Below are 22,407 nucleotides of genomic sequence, written 5' to 3'. Positions count from 1 at the left end.
CAATTACTGAATAAGCTACTTCTTTTCATCCATTGCGGCGCACTGACTGTTGTGCACTTAGCTTGCTAGGCATAACAATTTAATGTTAACACTAAATAAGTTTGCCTTGAAACTACAAACTTAAGTTTACTGAACTCGGCCTGAACTCTGCAGCTACCCCTGCAGACATAACGGATAGATTAGAGTAAGAATGCACACAGTCAGAGGCAGAACAAGCTAATACTGAAAAACAGACAAGCAGTTGAAGTTAAATATCACAATCTGTGGTTTATTACCAAGGGGCTTAATGTACATTGTGATATGAATTCATAGAAAAAGCTATTTATTCATGTACAAATTACAAATACATCAGCTGTTTTCTCCACTCCTTTGTTTAAATGTACACAAGGTTCTTCTCTCCCATCGCTGTCCCATAGCAGCTTTGCAACCTGGCAAGACTTTGCAGTGAAACACAGATAAGAGAAGTAGGAAAAATAAAACAATTAATTTCAGTCCCTTCAAAACATGGAGGGGACGAATACCAGGTAACACAACAGTCTTTTAGCTCTTTAACAGAAACATAAAGCTTGGCTTCGTCTTGTGTTCCATTCAACAAGTAGTTCTCTGATTGACGAAACAAAGACAGAAACCCCATCAAAAGCTTATCCTGAAGACTCACCATTAGTATTTTTCTTGAGTAAAATGAAATGTGCATATTACATGATATGGTGATGATGTGGCGTAGAAACGACAGAGGGATGGCGATGGAGGAGGTGAGGGAGCAGACAGCTGGCCTCTTCACAGAATTAAATATCCACAATCAGTTTGACTGGGTTCAAAATACAACTGGATCCCCCAGCACGAGTCCATAGGGTTTGTCAATTTGTTAAATGAGCAAAAAAAAAAAACAAAAACGGCCTCTTATGACACAAATAAAACTCCACTTGAAAACATAATGACAAAGAAACTTAGAAAAGCAACAAACAAAACATACATTTTATACAATTGTGTGTTTCTATCCCCCACATAGGCACCACATAGATTAAGCTGAATCTTCATGTCAAGTAAATTAATGTTTGTTTCATTTAGTGTGTATCTTATACAGTGCAGAATATATGGGCTTTGATTAAGTAAGTGTGTGAGTTTGTGTGCGTGTATGTGTGTATTTGTGTCTGTAAGTTCTGTATTTCTATACTTTTAAGGACCAAGTGTCCTCTCAGGGATCAAAAACATTTTGTTGAAGACATACCAACTGATCTGCACTTCTTTCAGCTTGCCAGAGCTGTTGGGGCTCAAACTCAGCATTTATCAACCCCTCAGTGTTAATAATTCAGTACTGACTCAACTGGCTCTCCATCAAACAAGAGATTTCAAACAGGATTATTCATTTTGACAATACATCTTACACAAAGAGAAATAATAGATTAATAAATCAGATAGCATAATAAATATGTTGCTATAAATTCCCTAAGGATTCATTAAAGCAATGATACCTAAATGTGTTCACTATGCTAGCAGTGCTGCTCTAATGATGGAAGTATTGGTTGGTCAGCCCACTACTTTGGTCCAGCTTCCTTTGGAAGTATCTTAGCTATAGAATAAATTACTATGAAATTTTATTCAGAGATGAGTTTTCTCCAGATTATGTTCCTGCTGACTTTGGTGATCCCTTAGTCTGATTCACAGAATGTAGACTTTGGGTACAAGCCTAACATTTCCTCTGCTCATTTCACATGGCTTTCTCTTCCACTTCTGCTCTCTGCATGCTACAATTTTCAGATCCCCTACGCTACAAAAAACAACAGCAACCTCAAAGCAGCAGTCTATACAACAAAAAATGTAGGATTTTGGATCATGCAGGAAAGCAGGTCTGCTTGTTTTTGTCGGTCAATAAGCCATTTTAATGACACTACTTGCCTCCTTGCTGGTAAATGCTTCACCCTGTTGCTCTTCTGCCCAGCACTGCCCACGACTATTTGATTTTTCTAAATAATACAAACAAGCCAGAGCATTTCCCCACATCCCTATAGTATGATGCAAGTGAGGTACAGCCAGATCAGTGTTGTGGAGACAGGTGTGGCTATATAAAGCTAGTGATCCCCTATCTTGTCCTTTAGCACCACTACAAGGTTCTCACTTTTTGAGTCAATCAAACGTTAAAGTCCCTCTCAGGATGTGTATGAAAATTTTAGTGTACAGCACCATCGATGTATTTGACTGCAGACTCACTGGATGTGTGTTATCTCCTTGCTCATTATCCACTACACTATATTTGCCCTCCACTATTTTGTGTTTCCACTGCAGGAACTTTCCCCAGGAGTCAGGAATCTGTTTCATCTGTGGTGTAGGACATGACAGGTGTGACTGTGACGGGGTTTGCAGTCGTGCAAATGTCACTGATTGGTCAAGCATGTATTTTCCACAGAATTGTCACACATATTTCTAAATCTTCTCAGGCAAAGATCCTGTTGTGGAAACACAAACGAAAAGTGCTGCATCATTCATCCACACGTGCCAGTGAGTAGGTCAGCTGTCAAGTTACCTCAACTTGACATCCCTAAGTGAGCAGAAAAGCTGTTCCATGTGGCAAATATTTGTTTAAGAAGATTCATGCAGAAATCAGGTTTTGGTACAGTGCAGGTAGCTCGTGAGTTTTACCCCGATATACACTGTTTGTGTGCTGTTTTGACCAACATCTCATTTCCCCAAATCACTACAATGCAGGTGGAAAGTTTGCATGAACCATAGAGCCACAACAGACATATCTGGAAAATAAATTTGCAGGAAAGATCTAATAATTTTCTGTGAAATGTTTCTTTTGAAAATCAATTAGGCTGTTAAACCATCCTACAGCCAGGAAAAGGGAATCCTATGTGCACAAGGATACTAGAAAACCTTTAAGGCCAGAAAGCAATTAGCATGCCATGTTGGAGTCCACCATTAAGTTCTTCAAATGCATTAAAAATATTCCCGGAATGCAATGCTACAGTTTATGAGATTGTAGCACAGAGTAAATAGAAATACAATAATGATGAGTCCTTTCAACAATGCTGCAGTGGTGCTTAAAATTCAAAGAAGGTTCAAACAACAAACTTGACAGAGTCACTAACATTCAGTAAGAGCTAAGAGTCAGCTTCACTGAGCAGAAACACAACACAGGAAGACTAAATGTTCCTCCAAGCTGATCCAAGAAAAACAAGACTTTCTGTAGTCTTCTTTGTTCTTCTCATATTTTTACGTTTTGTTTCTCAAACTTATTTTTCAATAAACAATTAGGATCCTTTTTTGTGCCAGTTATTACCCACTCCAGCTAAAGGACCAGTTTGACATTTTCAGAAAGTAATGGTGTTGGTAAAAAAAAATTCATTTTAAAAAAAACTATCATTTTATTTTTCCTACAATATAAAGCCCTACATTTATAGTTCTTACTCATAAAATTTAGGAAAGTTTTATATTAAAATATTCCTTGTTGAAAAGCTCTCAAATGAAGAAAGGATAATCAGTGAGTGCTGTAAACAATCCATGGTGATGTCAAGCAGAAATGAGTGAAAATGACAGTAAGAGCAGTTAAGAATTTGGATGACTTTTTAAATAATGGAGTAACATTACAATCAAAATTAGGTTAATATTCATGTCACGATTAAGCTTGTGGAGGTTATATTTAAATTTTGGGCAAAAATTGTTTAACGTCAAAGTATACTCCCTGACTTCTGGATCATTGTTGATGGTCAGCTGTGAAGAGTTTAGGGGTTTGAGTGCTACTGGATGCTAGAACCACAGCAGGGAGTCCAGCTTTAGGGCTGCTGCTGAGGACTGGGCAGTGACAAAGTGCAGTCAGTGGACGTCCTCACAAGTATAGTAATACAGGCTTGTGCATGCGGTTTTGGTGTCTCTTGTCGCCCCCCAGTGTCCATCCATGCTCACTGTGTGCGTGTGGATGTTTGCTGTGTTTCTGCCTCCACACAGTAGTTGGCTTTGTCTGAGGCCTTGAAGCCTGGCAGACACACACACTGATAGGAACCCACTGTGTTGATGCACTTTGCATTTTTACACAACGACATCCGGTTGTTCAGTTCTGAACACTCGTTCACATCTGTGGAAAACAGGAGAAAAGGAATGACATAAAGCAAGATCATCATCATTCATTTCATCACTGTACCATCTTAAAGAAATACAGATTTCTAAGCCTTGAGAATTTTAAATCATTTAAAAGTGCTTGCTTAATATATAAGTCTATGATATTACTAATACAAGGTCAGCCACCAGGGGTTACTGTGGAGTAAAATTTATAAAGTCCTCCTTTGCGCAGAATGCCTTATCTATTAAACGTAGCACAAACTGGAATACTTTACCTATAGCTATCAGAGAAAGCTCCACCTTTGTCAGTTTTAAGAGGCAGCATAAGACATGACTGATTAACAATCAAACTTGTGAACACTGAGAAAATCAGGCACTTTAAAAACAGGCACTTTAGCTACAAGCACTTTAGCATCATTGTCTTTTTATTGTTTTTATACGTCTGTAACTTTGTATGTTTTTCTTTTACGTTTGGGACAACGGATAGAAATTAGCCTTGTGCTAAATCCAGCTTATTTACTGCAACCTTGTGTAAACCTATGAGATTGTACATTCATTAACATGCACTGTCCCGTCCAAATAAATAAAGAAATGAAATGAAATTCAGTGGTGTGTGTCTGCTCTCCTACCAATGCAGGCCATGCGGGACAGATCAAGGGTGTATCCATCAAAGCAATCGCAGGTGTAACCCTCCTGAACCCGGACACACCGACCGTTCTCACAGCCGTTCAGTATCCCACACTCCTCTGCTCTCAAACCCTCGAATGCCTTGTATGGATCTGAGGCACAAAAACACATGTATCATACCGACATCTGCAGGTGAGAGGTTTGATACATTAGCGGGACTGACATGAGAGAAAACAGTGATCCAGGACACAGATGGCCGCAGTCTACATCAGAGGACGGCCTGTTCTGTGAGAGCAGAGGCTTTTAAACGCAAGGGAGGGAGAGAGTGAGGCAAAGGACAGGTGCGTACCAGCGTTCATAAACAAGAAGCCACTGATTGTAGATTACAGGTGTTTTAACACTCTCAGCACCTGACTGTAACTTTATACACCACCTGTGAACACACAAATATAAGATGTATACTACCGTTCAAAAGTTTGCGGTCACCCAGACAATTTCATGTTTTCAATGAAAATTCACACTTTTATTCATGTGCTAACATAATTGCACAAGGGTTTTCTAATCATCAATGAGCCTTTCAACACCATTAGCTAACACAATGTAGCATTAGAACACAGGAGTGATGGTTGCTGGAAATGTTCCTCTGTACCCCTATGTAGATATTCCATTAAAAATCAGCTGTTTCCAGCTAGAATAGTCATTTACCACATTTTCAATGTCTAGATTGAATTTCTGATTAATTTAATGTTATCTTCACTGAAAAAACTGCTTTTCTTTAAAAAATAAAAACGTTTCTAAGTGTTCCCAATCTTTTGAATGGTAGTGCATATTGATAGATTCAGTGTAAATGACGCTTCCTGAAGACGTCATCTTTAGCAAATAAATAAGATGTGCTATGTAAGTTTAAGACCTGCCTTAGAGAAGAAGTAGGTATTTTGTTTTTTATTTTCTATTAGAGCAATATGACAGTACAAAAAAAAGTATGCAAATCACAATGCCTGGACAGAGACAAAACAGGTGAACAGACGTTTGCACAGAATATATTAGGATGATAAGATAATCAGCGAAATACTGAAAATGAGCTTAACAAAATATAAAATACTGCATGTTATCTATGAAGAGAATACTTTGATTTCCCTCGGGATTAATAAAGTATTTATCTAATATATCTATCTATCTATCTATGGCAATTGTAGGCAGCCTTGTTATTGCAGAAGCAGGGGCTTGAATGTTGGGTAGGACAAAGGAAAGATGCCCTCAAACTGATGCTGCAGTTAGATAGAATTTCCATGCCAAAGTGTTTCAAACAGGTGCAGCTACTGCGATGTGGAGAAATTTTTCCTATTCTACCAGTTCAGTATGAGCATTTTCTAAACCATTCTGAAAGGGTTTATTATACACAATCAGAAAAAGTCTGGGTGCATCCACTTCTAACGCTCCGTTCATCATAGAGCCTGGTAGGACTGCCATCCGACCCTCGATCCTCTCAAACTTTCCTCATTTTGCCCGGGACCTCGGTCTGGTTTTCCTGTGATGCTTTCAGCATTGGAGCAGATTCAACAGCCTGCAGTCGAGGTGGTTCAGACCCAGTGTGAAGCAGTGGGTCACTGGTTGTCGCAAGATAACTGTCTTTTCTATCAGCTACAGTGATCCTCTCTCCACTTTTAGGGGCTCTTCTCTGGGGGTCTGCCAGCTGGGGAACTGCCGCTTACCTTACCTCTAATCAACATCACATGTACATTCTCACTGAGTAAAAAATCCTGTGCATCTCAGTAATGGTATGGTCCTCGCCAGTGAAGATGTGATTAAAAGTATGTTTCCCTGCTATTCCCTCATTAAAGTAATGGAAGAAAAAAATAGAACTACTTACGCTCTTCGTTTTCATAAAAGGTCAGGGCCGGATGCTGCTCAGGTGATGGTGAATAGTCTGGGCTCACTTCATATTCATGAACCGGACTGGCAACAAGTGCATCGTGACCATACGGCCGGCGCCCGCCACCAATGGGAAGGTTACACATGGAGGCATAGTCCTCTGAAAGCAAGAAACAGAGAGATGATGAGGGAAGCAGTCAAGCAGACACGACATAAATAGTGTCAGGAGCTGCCATGTGCTGTAAAAATTAAGATATAAGAGACTAATTATTAACTCTCTGATCCCCAAAACCTACTGGTGGGTTTGAAAGACATGCTGTCTTTGAACAATTGTGGAAATCACAGCATCTATCACAATTAAAAACTTTAAAAACAGAAAAAGTCCTTAAATGATTCATGTCTAATATGCTGTTTCAGTGGATAACTTAACCAAACCCAAGCTTAAAATTGTGATTAAAAATCAAGGTGATTTTTTTTTTTCCTTCATATGATTTCTGGCAATATATAAACATTTTTGAGTTCTGTTTACTTTTAGCCAGGGTGGTACTGTTTCCATAGAGATACAGGACTACATACAGTTGTGAACAAAAGTTTACATGCACTTGTAAAATCAAATGTTTATCATTGCAGTCTTGAGTTTACAATGACTCCTAAAACTGTCAATTCCATGCACATTAATTGGCATTACGAGGTAAAAATGAAGAATAACTAGCATACAGAATACTGCACTTTCATTTGCTACCCAGATAAACAACACCAGAACAGTAGATATATTATAGAATGATGTTCTGTGACTGATGTATTTCAGCCAATCACATGCAATGTCACATTTCAGTAGTTCTTAATGAAAGATGTGACCTGGGAAAATGCTGTCATAAAAATCAAAAGCTAATTTTCATCACTTATGGAAGGGTTATGACAATAATTATTTGTGGTGAATTAATTTTAATGTTAGCAGCAATTGCTGAAATGGCTTTAGAAATGCAGGCAATAATTTCATCATAAATCATTTGGAAACAAATAGTACTTTTATTTAATATTGGTGGTTCTGAAGTTTGATAGTAACTGTCTGCAAATAAACAGACAAAACTATTTTTAGTTTCTTACCTTAGTTTAATCCGCAATCTATATTACTAAAATGAAAATTCTTATTTCAAATGTACACAAAAGCCTCCGCCATCGCCATCCAACATCTCAGCAAGAGATATACTGACGTCTGGTAGATTCAAGGACACCACAGACAAACGAATGTTTTCTTTGCTGTAAATCCCCTGGCTGCTGTTTTCAGTTGCTTAATCTAGGGGGCGGCTATAAGTAACGAGTTTAAATCAGTCTTTGTTGTAGAACAAGAAGATATCCTAGCTTTATTTTTCTGTGTGATTTTGTTTCTTGCGGCTACTGGCATTTTATGAAATACCACAATTACGCTCAAAATCGTTATTTTTCCAGAGAAGATTCAATATGCATCCTTGTATGTCTGGCATATGAAAGGCTATGCTCATTCAGCCAAGACCTAATGTAAGCGGAGTTGCTTCATGGTCAAACAAAAGTCTCTCAGTGTCACTGCAGACCTGTCCTTGATCCTGCCTAATAGAAAAAAACTTTTTAACCAGAGGAAAAACTTCTGAATTAACAGTGTCATAGACATTGCCTCTGCTTCTCAGGGCTTTTCTGGTGCTCTTGCTCTCCATGGTATTCAACTTACCCAAAAATAAAGCAAAAATCAATTTGCCAGGTGTCCAAGAATGAATGAAGTACTTCAACTAACCTTTTGAAAAGAAAGTAATAAAGAGTACAGATTTGAGTTTCAATGCCCTAAGATAGTACTTATTTTTGTCAGTGTCAATCATGTTGCAAAGCTAGTATGATTTTGTGTGATCTGCCTAGATACAAAAATATAGTAACGTATGGTATTGACAAAATGTTTAAAAAAAATGCTGGTTAAACACAGGGGCTCCAGTGGCTTGGTGGTTAGCACTGTAATCTTGCAGGTTTGCGTCCCGGCCTGGGCCTGTAGTCTTTCTGCATGGAGTCTGCATGTTCTCCCTGTGCATGCATGGGTTTTCTCTGGGTACTCTGTTTTCTGCCCACAGTCCAAAAACATGCCGAGGTTAACTGGTAACTCTAAATTGTCCATAAATGTGATTGTGATTGTTTGTCTCCATATGTAGTCCTGTGATAGACTGGTGACCTGTCCAGGGTGTCCCCTGAATTCACCCTGAGTCAGCTGGGATAGACTCCAGCCCCCCATGACCCTAATGAGAACTGAGCTGTGTATAGATAATGGATGGATGGATGGTAAGACACAGCCACTCGTGACTTACAACAATGCAAGCAATATAACACATGGAGAATTATGGGTTTTGTGAGTGGTCAGATGGTAACTTATTATTGTTTATGGTCTATCAAGTGGAAGCTTGCCTTAAAATCTTATAGACATTCACCCATCAAATTACTACTTGACTGTGTGCATTCAGTTTGGTCACATATTGGCCTACATGATTTTGATGATAAACTCTCAGTGTGATATTTAGGTGAAAATGCACATAACTGTGGTTTTCACACATATGCCAGTAGCCAAGGGAAGCCGACACTAAATACAAAATAAAGGTGAAAAATTGAATTTTTGAGCTCATTACCGGCATTTTCTAAAATTATAGCCCTCTCCTTATTAATCACATTTTTCTGTGGGGTACACAGAGAACTGCATAAAACTTAGTGAACCAACTTCCAGCTTGTGACAGCAGTAATGAAACTAAGAAGCACACTATGCAGTGAGACTTCTTGATGCCTCAAATATTTAACAGCAGCTTTACATGAGTATGTCATTGCTGCAGATGCTGGTCATTGAGCATAAATGGTACCACATAATGGGAAATTCACTAACATACTGTATTGTCTATCTGAATTTAACCGACAGAGTAAGAGCGGTGTGTGTGGTGTGTACCGGTGTTCCTGGGGGGACACAGGGCACAGTCCATGCCCCAGGCCTCTCCATACAGACAGCAGCACTCTGTGTAGGTGGTCTTCCTGTTGTTGCCCACCGGTCGGGTGCACGTCATACTTTCTGTCAACGTCTGCCAGCAGATACCCAGATATTCGATCTGCTTGGTCTCATGTTGCTCTGGAAACACACACAGTGTTACCACCTAGACACCACTTTGTCGTATAAGCTGGTAAATCTGCTTCTTAGTCAGTAGTACTTATGGCTCTCAATAAAAGTACAACAAATATATTTTGATTTATATGCATTTTTTCACACAGTAGACAAAGTGCGAACCTAAACCAAGCAATTTACAGTGTATATAGTACACTGTCTGTCCAAAAAAATCGCCTCTTGGATTTAACTAAGCAAAGAGGTAAGAGCCTTCCATTGGATAATTACTGCAGTGATGAATACGTTTCAGCTGCAACAACTTATTTAACCCTAGCTGATGCAGTGAGGAGCTTCTCATTTCTTAAACAACCATGTTGGAAGACACATCCTGTGATCGTAGAAATGATGTTAATCTGTCTCAGAAGGGTCAAATTATTGGCCTGCACAGAAAAAGCAAAGAAAACAACTAAGGAAACGTCTGAAACTACTAAAATCAGGTTAAGAACCATCCAACGCATCATTAAAACCTGAAGGATACTGGTAAACCATCATCTTTGAGGAACAAATGTGGTCGGAACAAACTCTTAGATGATTGTAGGACATCAACAGTAGAACTCACAGCTATGTTTAATAGTGAAAGTAAGAGCATTTCCACACACAGAATGTGAAGGGAACTCAAAGGATTGGGACTAAACAGCTGTGTAGCTGTAATAAAACCACTGATCAGTGAGGCTAATCAGAAAAAAAATGCTTCAATTTGTTAGGTAGCATAAAGATTGGACTCTGGAGCAATGGAAGAAGGTCATGTGGTCTGATGAGTCCAGATTTACCCTGTTCCAAAGTGATGGGCGCATCAGGGTAAGAAGAGAGGCAGATGAAGTGATGCACTCATCATGTCTAGTGCCTACAAGCCTGTGGGGGTTAGGGTTATGATCTGGGGTTGGTCAGGTTCAGCAACGTTATGTTCCCAAAGAATGAGGTCAGCTGACTACCTGAATATACTGAATGACCAGGTCTTTCCATCAATGGAGTTTTTCTTCCCTGATAGCATGGACATGTTCCAAGATGACGATGCCAGGATTTATGGGGCTCACATTGTGCATAAGTGGATCAGAGAGCATGAGACATCATTTTCACACATGGATTGGCCTTCACAGAGTCCAGACCTCAGCCTTGCTGAGAAATCTCTGGGATGTGCTGGAGAAGACTTTGCACAGCAGTCCAACTCTCCCATCATCAATATAAGATCTTGATAGAATATTAATGCAACTCTGTACATGAATAAATGCTGTGACTTTGCAGAAGCTTATCGAAACAATGCCACAGCGAACGTGTGTTGTTCTCAGAGCTAAAGGTGGTCCAATGAAACATTAGTGTGTGACTTTTTTTTTTTTAGACAGGCAGTGTATATAGTGCAGGGAGTGCTGCAAAAATTACCGAGATGCCAGAGGACCCTGTGGTCATGTTGGTGGTGGAACAGAAGAAATATTGCTGAGATTTGATAAAATTAACATGAGCATAACATGGGCACCAGAAGAATTTGTTTATTTGGTAAATGTAAGAAATTTCCTGGGGTTGATTTTTGAATAAAATAGCCTCTGAATGGTTAAAATAAAACTTACCGGCCACATCAGGAATGAAGACACAGCGGTTACTGCTGGGATCCAACACCATTGGATGTGTACAGAAACACATGTATGAGCCATCTGTGTTGAGACACTGACCACCAACACACACCGACTCATCTAGACACTCATCTATGTCTGTAAGGGAGAAAGACAGGAAGATATTTCACGGAAAAGCGACACAACTTAGAGAACTTCACGCAAGGTTCACTTGGACCAACGCATTCACGCTGACAGTTCATCTTGATAAACTAGCTCAGCTCATATTCCCTCACAAACACTGTATTCAGCAAAAACAGCTTTATATTGCTGAGAACAGCACTAGCACACAGTGAAATGTCAGCCAATAAACACTTTTTACATTGTACTTGGAAGAGTTTGTAAGTTTATGTCTTCTGAGGCCTAGATGGCCACAGGATCATTTGGACTTTCTATTTCTTTCTTGCAAAGTTATCTAAAAGCTAACTACAAGGTTTTCAACTCAAGTCCCTTAAAAATATCCTTCATTTATCTCTCACAGACTCATACAGCACAAAAAAGAAAGACTTAGGGCCAGGTCTTGACTGATTTTCTTGCAATACTTTTAAACTCTTCAGGCCAGTTGGAATTGGTCTGATGAAAAAAAAAGAGCCAAGCCCAGAGCCAAAGCTCCAATAGACTCCACTTTTTGCCCTGTTCGCTCCTCTTTTGCTACTTTGTTGTATAGAATGCTTCAAATATGCTTCATTTTGCCATCATAAAGACTCCATGTTAATTGTCCATCCACTTGTCCTGTGCAGGGTTGCAGGACATGATTATTAGATGAAGAAAATGTGAGAGACAATATGGAGAGAGACTGCTTTGAAGTGCATTATAAGGTACAGGTTTCTGTATTTCTTTATAAGTTGGATTTTTTTCCCTGGTTATGCTTTGGATTCCTTTTGTTGGACTGTTCACCTATCTGCACCTTCCATTGCTTTTCCTACCTATCTGTAAAATAGCTGAGGAAGTTTTTTGATTAAAGTTGGCTTTTGGCTTCCTGAAGTATGCATCTGCAACAAGGGCCTCTTTCCTGATCACCATGTAACAATATAATTTGTTCTCTATAATTTTCCTGTTAGGAGTTACTAGTTTGTGTCAATCGAGGCAGCACCCAGCGGATAAATGTAACATCAGTAACACATGGTTTCTCTCACACACATCCTTTATTTTTGCTTTGTATCACCTTGACCTTTGCATTCCAGCTTTGCAGGGTCATAATCCTGTCCAGTCTTGCAGTAACACTCGTAGCCTCCCTCAGTATTCAGACAGAAGCCTCCTTTACACACTTCCTGACCAAACAGTGTACATTCATCTGCATCTGCAAACAGACACAGAGAAATTTATTCAGTATTAATTCAATCTTTGTTCAGCATCTTCAGATATACTTGAATGCATCTCACTACTGATCCACCAGCTCTACACAATTTGATCTATGTTTGGCACCTCTTTGGGTTAGACTCATCTTACCTTTGTAGATGTCAGATGTAGGTACTCCATATAGCAGGTCTCCATTGGGAATAAAACCTCTTCCAGATGGACACATCTCGTTAAACTGATCTGAAACAGAACAGATATGGAGGTTGGGAGGTGAAGTGTCCATAAATACAGTCTATACAAGAGGTACGACACTGCATTAAGCTGGTTATACAGTTGTCAACAAAAGTTTAAATACATTTGTAAAGAAAATATATACCATGTAATGACAGTCTTGAGTTATTAATGATTTCTATAACACTTAAATTTCTTAATGGGATCATTTAAACACTAAAAATTCAATCAGGCATTGCGGTTCTTTCATAGATTTATTTTAGGTCTTATGGAAATATGACAAAATCTGGTGGGTCAAAAATATGTAGAAAGCTGTGTTAATAAAATTTTCTTAGTGGCATTTCCCCTTAACTTCTTGTGAGTGATTATGATTAACTACAACTGGCAATTCCTCTGAGCCAATTTAAATAGGGCCCATTTGTTCCACTCATTAGACTCATCCACAAACACTACAGAGGAAAAGTCTAAGGTGCTCAGCAAAGATCTGAAAAGTAAATCATTGACTTGAACAAGTCCTGAAAGTCACTTGGAGCCATTTCAAAGCAGCTACAGATGCTAAACTCATCTGTGCAAACAACTGTTTGTGAAAATAATGGGTATGGCACAGCTGTGCCACTGCCACGATCAGTAAGAAAATGCAAACTATTACCTGCTGCTGAGAGACAGTCAGGATGGTCAAGAGTCAACCAACAATCACCAAAAAGCAGGTCTGCAATGAATCAGAAGCTGCTGGAACACTGGTGTCAGTGTCCACAGTAAAGCGTGTTTTACATTGGCTGGTAGGCTGTACAAGAAGGAAATCATATCTCCAGAAATGACACATTAAAGCTTGACTGAGGTTTGCTGATGATCACATGGAGAAAGAAAACACCTTCAGCAGGATAGTTCTGTGGTCAGATGAAACAAAAATTGAGCTATTTGGCCACAATGACCAGAAATATGTTTGGAGTAGAGAAGGTGAGGCCTTTAACTCCAAGAACACCAACCATACTCTTAAGCATGGTGGTAGTAGTATTGTGCTCTGGGGCTGTCTTGTGCCAGTGGAACTGGTGCTACACAAAGTAAATGGAATAATGAAGTAGGAGGATTACCTCCATATTTTTTAAGGAAACCTAAAGTCATCAGCCAGAAGGTGGGACCTTGGACACAGTTGGGTGTTCTAATAAGATGAGCCCAAACATACATCAAAAGTGACAGAAACAACTAAAGCAGGCTAGAAATAAGGTTTTCATCACCTTCCCTGACTTAAACTCCATTGAGAATCTGTGAACTGTGCTAAGGAAGCAAATCTGTGTCAGAGAGCCAAACAATTTATTTGAACTGCACCAATTCTGTCAAGAGGTGTAGTCAAAGATACGACCAGAAGCTTGTAGACTGTTAACAGCACCTACTTGAGGTGAAAATGGTCAAGGAACAGTTACTCAGATATTAGCAATGCTGTATGTACATTTTTGACCCAGTAGATTATGTCATATTTCCAGAGGACTTTAAAAAAAAATCAAATAAAGAACCAAAATAGTTTTTCTGACAAAGGCGCATGGGTTTCAATGAATCCATTGACTCCATCAGATGTAGGAGCCATTGGAAACTCATAACTGCCATGATATTCAAGGTCTTTGCAAGTGTAAAACTGGTCTTTGCAAGTGTTGCATCAGATTCAGAGATAAACTTTCAGTCAGCTTTGAAGAATTTTAAAATGTTCCAGTACAATATATTATTAAAATATAGCCTGAGGTGTGTCTAGCAGCAATACTGTATCTGTGCTTTAGAATTCTGCCTCCTCCCTTCGCTCACCTGTACCATTGACAGGGCAAGGATGCACCTCACAGTTGTCCCCCCAGCCAGCTCCCAGAGTGCAGCAACACTCCTGCAGTGTGACATGGCTGGTCAGCACACTCTCACACAGGTTCTCATCGTTCAGATGGTAGTAGCACTCTTTCCGCTCCACTGATGATGCTGAAAGATGAACAGAAGAGAAGAAAAATGAAAACATAGCAGGTCCAGTTGATTCCTATCTTCATACTTAGACTTCCCCAGAAATTAAAATTTTTCCACAGAAAGATCCATTGTATTCCAGTTGCCACCCAGTTTTAGAATGTACATGTCATGCCACAGAAGAAGTTTCCACTGTTGCATTATACATGATAGAACTTTAAAATGTAACAGTGCAGAGCTGCTTTATTTCTAATTGGATATTTAATCTATTAATTCAAAGCCAATGGGGGCATTGTGCAGATCTTTTGTTTCACTTTTGTCTTCTGTTCTTAACTACATAATTCCATCTGTTTTTGTAAAACCCAACAAACACATAAGACCATATACTTTATATACACATGGACAACATGACAGTTCCTCAGAGGTGAAGTCGGAATATCTTGGAAATGGGTGCTGCCATCTTGTGCTAGTAATGTCATTTACAACCAGGTTGTGTACAGCACTAAACAAGGGGTGGAGACTGGGCTAAGCTAGTAGAACTTCTAGTGTACAGGTGCCATATTTGAGTGTGGTATCCAGTTCTTAATATATCTATAGGAAAAAGTAGATGATCTGCGGCCATACAACTAGCAGGTACTACTCAGTTCATTCTAGAGTGTGATATGCCTACAGTGAGTGTCCAGGACAGTCCAAGAAAATCAAAATTGCACCAATGGACTTCCTGAAGTTCAAGGAGTTTCCATGCACATTTAGGCCAGGAAAGAGGTGGCAACTTGATACTATGTCTCTACTCTCATGATATCACAGTTGGAGCAATTCTTTGGGATTTACACAATTTGAAGATTGTTTTGCTATGTTTTAACTTGGACTTCATTGATCTTATTCCTCAAAGGGATGCTGCAAGGAAAAACAAAATAAAAAAATGTATATAACACAGAATGTGTTTCACTAACAGAGAACATTGTTTATATCAGACAGTGTGCTGGTCTTCTTCAGCAACAACAAGAAAATACACCGATCAGGCATAACATTATGACCACCTGCCGAACATCGTGTTGGTTCCCCTTTTGCTGCTAAAACAGTCCTGACTCGTTGAAGCATGGACTTCACTAGACTTCTGAAGGTGTGTTGTGGTATCTGGCACCAAGATGTCAGCAGCAGATCCTTTAAGTCCTGGAAGGTACGTGGTGGGGCTTCCATGGATCAGACTTGTTTGTCCAGCACATCCCACAGATGCTCCATTGGATTGAGATCTGGGGAATTTAGAGACCAAGCCAACTCCTCAAACCATTCCTGAACCATTTTTGCTTAGTGACATGGTGCATTATCTTCCTGAAAGAGGATACACTTTTCTGTCAGAACCAGCACTAACTTCTTCAGCAGTTTGAGCAACAGTAGCTCATCTGTTGGATTAAACCACACGAGCCAGCCTTCATTCTCCATGTGCATCAGAGAGGCTTGCCTGCCCATGACCCTGTTCACTTGCTGTCTAATATATCCCACCCACTAACAGGTGTCATGATGAAGAGATAATCAATGTTATTCGTTTCACCTGTCAGTAGTCATAATGGTATGCCTGATCGGTGTAAATTGCACTGTTATGGAGAAATGGCACTAATATGAAACCAGCTGTGCACTGTGTCTTCAGTTTCTATGTCAGTCTGACGGTGGGTCACCTGTGGGAACGGGCTCACACTTGGCGTTCATGACGTTGTATTCTTGACCGTTGGGACACACACAGAAGAAGGAACCATCCACGTTCATGCACTGGGCCTCTCCACACACACTGCTGAGCAGCTCACACTCATTCACATCTGTGGAGAAGGAAGAGAACAACACAGCAATAAACAGCATTTTAAATGAGTCTGCTCATTGGCCTCCTCACATTCAAAACATCATATAGTATGTAACATTTTTGAAAATACAATTACGAAGTGCTTCACAACTAGGGCTGGACCCGAATATCCGAATATCCGGTCATTGCGGTGCCCCCAAAATAATCCAACAATGCAAACAACCACAACCAGCAGAGCAAAGCTTTGTGATGGTGTGGAATATTATGATATGAAACCTCACTGATATGCTGGTGGCAGGACACTGGTTCATGCTTGTAAAGCCTTCACTGTAGCTGCTCTGAAGCAGTTCTGTCTAAAAGAGTGGCACAGCAAAGAGACTGGTCTGTTCTTCGAAGCTTCTGGCTGCAGTTGTTCAAGTACTGCATACGATTATCAATTAAATCTTGCACTTTGGGTTTACTCGGGTTGTTTTTAGTTAATGTTGAATTCAGTTTGAAAATATGGCACAGTTTGGTATGAGAACCAAACAAAAATAGGATAGATCAAAAGGGAATTGAAGAATTTTCACAGCACTAAAAAGTTAGTTTAGCTGCACTAAGTAACATCTGCCTTGTGTTTCTGAGTAACTGTTGCCTTTGTTTTCCACCTCCATGGGTAATTTTATTCTTTGTTCTTGCAGAGTTATCAATATTCTGTAGTTTGCTTCATTTTTTTCAATACAGTCTTGGCTGAAGTAGAGACCTCTTTGGATTAGAAAGTAATAACTTGAAAAGAAACGGTGACTGCCAAATTGCCGAATCCTGGACATCAACACATTAACTTTTCCCCAAAGTTCAAACCAAGTAGCTGGATGGATTTCTCAACATTTGAGAGAAACATATCGCAGAGTTTAAACCCAATAGGAATGATGTCACACTGGCAATACTGCTACAAAGCCTTCGTTGGGAGACTGAACAAAAGAAGAGATGAGTGGGAAGATAGCATCTCAGAGAAAAGAGGGGAAACCAAAGCAGGACAAGATAAGATATAAGGAGAAGAAAGAGGAAAGCAGAGTGCACTGGCTGATAACATGAGAGAATAGATGGAGGAGAAGGAAGACAAAGAGAGGTAATCATTTAGTGGTACACCACTGCTGTTGGTTTTTTAAGGATTGTGTGTGTGTAAGTGAGTCCATCTATGTGGGCTGCAGTACATTGATGGTTTGGCAGCAGAGAGGAAGCAGCTGGCTGGACTGAACTTGGGTGGGACCCAGCAGCACTGCCAAAGGACAGATGGGAGGTGTGTTCAAGTGTGTAGAAAGCACGTACTGTTCACTGCTACTGTAGTTCTGGTACTTTACTGTGTGTGTTTTGGTGGTGTTGGTCACTAGGAGTTCATATGTGTGGGGGAAGTTTTCGCTCAGGGTTCAGATGGGGGAAGTCAGTTCTGACAGTCCTTCCTGCTGGAGGAAATTAGAGTAGATGGGAGTTGGATGGGCCTAGTTAGCTCGGGGAAACCACCAGCACCCATCAGTTCCTAGTCATTCCAAACCAAACTAGAGGAAAACCACTGATTTTCAACATGTGTCCCATGTATTTCTCATTGGGATGGTGTGTCTGCACCACTTGGCAATGTTGCCTTCAAACATTATCTGAGGGGAACAACTGAGGCCAAAGGTGGCAGGAGGGGTAAGTTTATAAATTCTCCAACAGTGGTTGGGGCAGACATTTTCTTTAAGTAATGAGAAAAGCCAGGTCTTTACTTGAAACATGCATCGTACGCACAGAAAAATCTAAACTGTTCCAACTTCTATTTGAATACTGCGGATAAAATATTTGAAACATTTTGAATATATTTACATGTTTACATGTTGTTTGATGTTTCTAGAAGTTTCAAGTAGAAGACACTGAAGGACATAAGACCGTGCTTGAAGTTAAAGCCTGACGGTCTCCTTTAGTAGCAGCTGACATACTGAAAGACACTGAGGTAAAATATAAGACGGAATAGCTGAAAGAGGTTTTGGTTGACGTGAAAGTGCCACAGGAATCTTCAGTGTAAGCAGCAGGCCATTCTCTAGCTCGGACACAGCTCTGTGTAGTGCAATTCCAATCACTCTGCTGTAGAGGAAGAAAGATCTAATGTGTTTGCATTTCTTTAAGCTAATCACAATTGTCTTGGGCCGGGCTAAAAACATGATGCGCTGACAGTGTTCACTCAAAATAGTGACGTGTGCCATTCACTTGGTGGAACATGTGCATGCACGGAGGTGAGGCTTGCCTTTAAAATGGATAATTCAGCTGCAAAAATCGACTGACTGTTCTGCTTTACGGCACAATTCAAATCTTCAGCAAAATTTGTAGTTTTCAATGTGGTAGGTTTGCTGCTCGGAGGTTGCGCTTATTGTTTGCTGCTGCAGAGATGGAGACTTAAAAATAGTAATACATACACTACTGTTCAAAAGTTTGGGGTCACCCAGACAATTTCATATTTTCCATGAAAACTCACACATTTTTCATGTGCTAACATAATTGTACAAGGGTTTTCTAATCATCAGTTAGCCTTTCAACACCATTAGCTAACACAATGTAGCATTAGAACACAGGAGTGACGGTTGCTGGAAATGTTCCTCTGTACCTCTATGGAGATATTCCATTAAAAATCTGCCATTTTCAGCTAGAATAGTCATTTACCACATTAACAATGTCTAGACTGTATTTCTGATTAATTTAATGTTATCTTCATGGGGAAAAAATGCTTTTCTTTCAAAAAAAGGACACTTCTAAGTGACCCCAAACTTCTGAATGGTAGTGTAGATGGCTGAAGGACAGGAAGTGTGTGAATTGTGCCACCAACAGGCTTATACCCACATTCTACATGGTGAGGGACTGAAATTTAAGACCCAATATCATTCATCTGCTTGCAGTGAAGGTCCAGCTTACTGTTACACTTTGCAAATGACAGAAAGCTTGTTAGGTCTGAATGTAAACCCTTTATACACCGATCACCTCAATGAATTTTTTTTAACTGTTTTCTAAATTGTAGAGAAGGATTAAAACACTAAAACTATGAAATAATATAAACAAAACGAAGTGCAAGACAATATGTATGAACAAAGCAAAATATCTTTTACATTTTAGTTCCACCAAAACACCAAAAATCTCACATCCAGACTCATCATACTAAAGTCCTGATTTTCCCTGGTCTAATGTCCATTCCTTGAATTTCCTAACTGAAGTAGTTATCTTCTTTTTTGGTCTCCCTCAGCAGTAGTTTCTTTGCAGCATTACAGAGGTTTGCAAGGGATGCTCAGTTGTATCTACTCTATCGTACAGATTTTTCTGTCTTTCTTCTCTGACAACAGACCTAAGTGAGGTTCTACATGGGCAGCTCTTGCATTTATAACCTGCACAACAGTTCAGGCTGTTTAAGAGAGGCAAAGTAATGATGGACAATTGCACCTTTTTCTTAAGTTGGGTGGTTCTTGTACTGTGTACCAACACTAACTCAGCACAACAAAACTAATGATCTCAACCATTAAGAAGGCAAGAATTTCTACCAGTTACCTTTAGACAATGCTCACCAGTTCACTGAAAACCACTGTAGGTCATGAAGCTGGTTAACATACTGACAACAGTGAGCAGAGCTGTAATCAAGGCAAACACTAGGTGCTTTGAGAAATCTAAAATACCAAACATATTTTGGCTTGTTTACACTTCTTGATAACTACATAATTCCATATTATTTGATAGTTTTTATGTCTTCTTTTTTGTGGAAAATAGTAAAAATTTAAAAAGATGCATTCAAAAATTTTGACTGGCACTGTTTACTGTATAAATTACTAATATAGTACAATATATACACATACCAAAGCTCCCACACTTACCCACACAGCTTTGGCCATCCTGGGTCTCCTGGTAGCCCTGGTCACAGAGGCACTGGAACGAACCCAGTCTGTTCTCACAGAAGCCATGAGGGCCACACAGTGTCTCATTGAGGCCGCACTCATCAATATCTGACAATGGAACAAACAAACCAAAAAAATGTCAAATGCTTTTTCATGTAGTGATTCATTCCACGCTTTCATTTCTAACACCTCATAAAAGCATCAATACTATCTTTTCTCTCTAACATTTTATTATATTGACGTAAAACACTCCAAATTGCGCTTTGGTGTATGAAAATCTGCCAAATAGCTGCTGACTGTTGACACACAGACACACACACTCAGCATTAAACACAATTCTCCAGTGTCTTCCTTCATTTCCTTCCAAACAAATTAAGGAAATAACATGAAAGGTGAAAATTGAATACTGTGGATTAAACTGAAGAATGACAGAGTCCGCACTTGAAGGAGCTGTTGTAAAAAAGTTGTAAAACAAGTGCTTTAATTGGTTTCATAAAAGTAGACACACAGACACACAGACACACACACACAGACACACACACACACACACACACACACACACACACACACACACACACACACACACACACACTTGAGTCTGAGTCTGCTGCATAAATCATGAGGCAGAGAGCAACAAATATCCCTCCTAGTCTAGACAGTCAGCTCAAAGGCTTCCGTCTGTCTTTTCCTCCTGTTTTTTTTTCTTTTCTCTCTGTTTTTCTAAAGCAGCAGAAGGCATTAAAAACAGCTCTGGCACAGAGGCCAAGACCCCTGCCAAGGTGCAGAGAGTAGGAGCAGTGTGTGTAAAAGAAACCACTGAGTATTCCCTCCTCTTTTTTTCCTCTAGTGATGAAAGAATAACGAAGGATATGTGGGGATAGTGATGAGAGTAGACATGGTGACAAAAGAAAAGGAGAAGATTCAAAATAACCACGTGGGTATGTTAGAGTTGGGCTGTAAAAACTCTAACATACCCAGGATTTTGAAGAACATCGTTTTGGTAATGCTGAAGCAGTGTCTTATCTAGAATAAAGTAGTTCTGTGTTTGTGTGAAAGATGTTGACAATTTCTCCTTAGCAGAAATGAGCTGTCTTTATATCATAAATAGTCATTTGATGGTAATGACAGATGTGAAATATCCTGATCCTATTGATTTAGCTTGGAGGAAAGGTTTTGGTCTCAGTTAAACTCCCTGTTGTGAGTTACAGTGCAGTAGCATGCAGAATACACACAATGATGTGCACAGAACATATAAATAACACTCTTATTTCGTTTAAGCCGTATACCTCTAGGTAAGTCCTCCTGCTACCACTACATTTGTACTATATGAGAAGAACCAACTACCTCATCAAGGTAGGGAGGGGTTATCAGTAAAATATGGGGAAAACAATGCACAGTTCAGTCTTTCTGTTTAGGAAGATACTCATGATTCTGCACTTAGTCACATTAAATGTGACTGAAATACAGTACCAGTCAAAAGTTTGTGCATACCTACTCATATCAGGGTTTTTCTCTATTTTTACTATTTTGTAACTGAAGGCAATAAAATGGTTTGATGGTTAGCACTTTCGCCTTGTAGCTAGAAGATCATGACATCAAGACGTGATTAAAATTATATCAAACATGATATGTTTATTTAATACAATTCCTGAGATAATTAAAAAAGATGTAAACATACATATAAATAGATAGACAGCAGAATTTCATAGTACATGAAGGTAAATGGATCTGCACAGTGGCTCGGTGGTTAGCACTTTTGCCTTGCAGCTAGTAGATCCACGGTTCACATCCCAGCCTTCCTGGGATCTTTCTGCATGGAGTTTACATGTTCTCCCTGTGCATGAATGGGTTTTCTCCGGGTACTCCGGCTTCCTCCCACAGTCCAAAAACACACTGAGGTTAACTAGCGACTCTAAATTGTCTGTAGGTGTGAATGTGAGTGTGATT

The 22,407-nt window shown here is 39.6% G+C and overlaps 1 protein-coding gene across 7 annotated transcripts in view; it reads right to left on the bottom strand.

Moving 5' to 3' along the window:
* Positions 1 to 241: 241 nt before the first annotated feature.
* Positions 242 to 22,407, bottom strand: part of ltbp1 (latent transforming growth factor beta binding protein 1) — a 164,489-nt gene continuing 142,323 nt past the window's right edge. For 5 of the 7 annotated variants that reach the window (XM_023296177.3, XM_035942162.2, XM_055018550.1 and 2 more), the window contains 10 exons: positions 20,440 to 20,568; positions 16,458 to 16,595; positions 14,641 to 14,802; positions 12,766 to 12,855; positions 12,482 to 12,616; positions 11,275 to 11,415; positions 9,503 to 9,679; positions 6,554 to 6,715; positions 4,686 to 4,835; positions 242 to 4,072 (listed from right to left, as the gene is read on the bottom strand). In XM_023296177.3, the coding sequence (XP_023151945.2) occupies positions 3,900 to 4,072; positions 4,686 to 4,835; positions 6,554 to 6,715; positions 9,503 to 9,679; positions 11,275 to 11,415; positions 12,482 to 12,616; positions 12,766 to 12,855; positions 14,641 to 14,802; positions 16,458 to 16,595; positions 20,440 to 20,568 (1,457 nt within the window). In that variant the 3' untranslated portion in view covers positions 242 to 3,899. The remainder of the gene's footprint in view (positions 4,073 to 4,685; positions 4,836 to 6,553; positions 6,716 to 9,502; positions 9,680 to 11,274; positions 11,416 to 12,481; positions 12,617 to 12,765; positions 12,856 to 14,640; positions 14,803 to 16,457; positions 16,596 to 20,439; positions 20,569 to 22,407) is intronic. The other 2 variants (XM_023296186.3, XM_023296202.3) reach the window with 1 other exon arrangement.

The sequence above is a fragment of the Amphiprion ocellaris genome, chromosome 16, assembly GCF_022539595.1.
Source record: "Amphiprion ocellaris isolate individual 3 ecotype Okinawa chromosome 16, ASM2253959v1, whole genome shotgun sequence".
Classification (NCBI taxonomy): Eukaryota; Metazoa; Chordata; class Actinopteri; family Pomacentridae; genus Amphiprion; species Amphiprion ocellaris.
The sequence above is the reverse complement of the archived record's forward strand: the minus strand, read 5'-3'. Positions and strand labels throughout refer to the sequence as shown.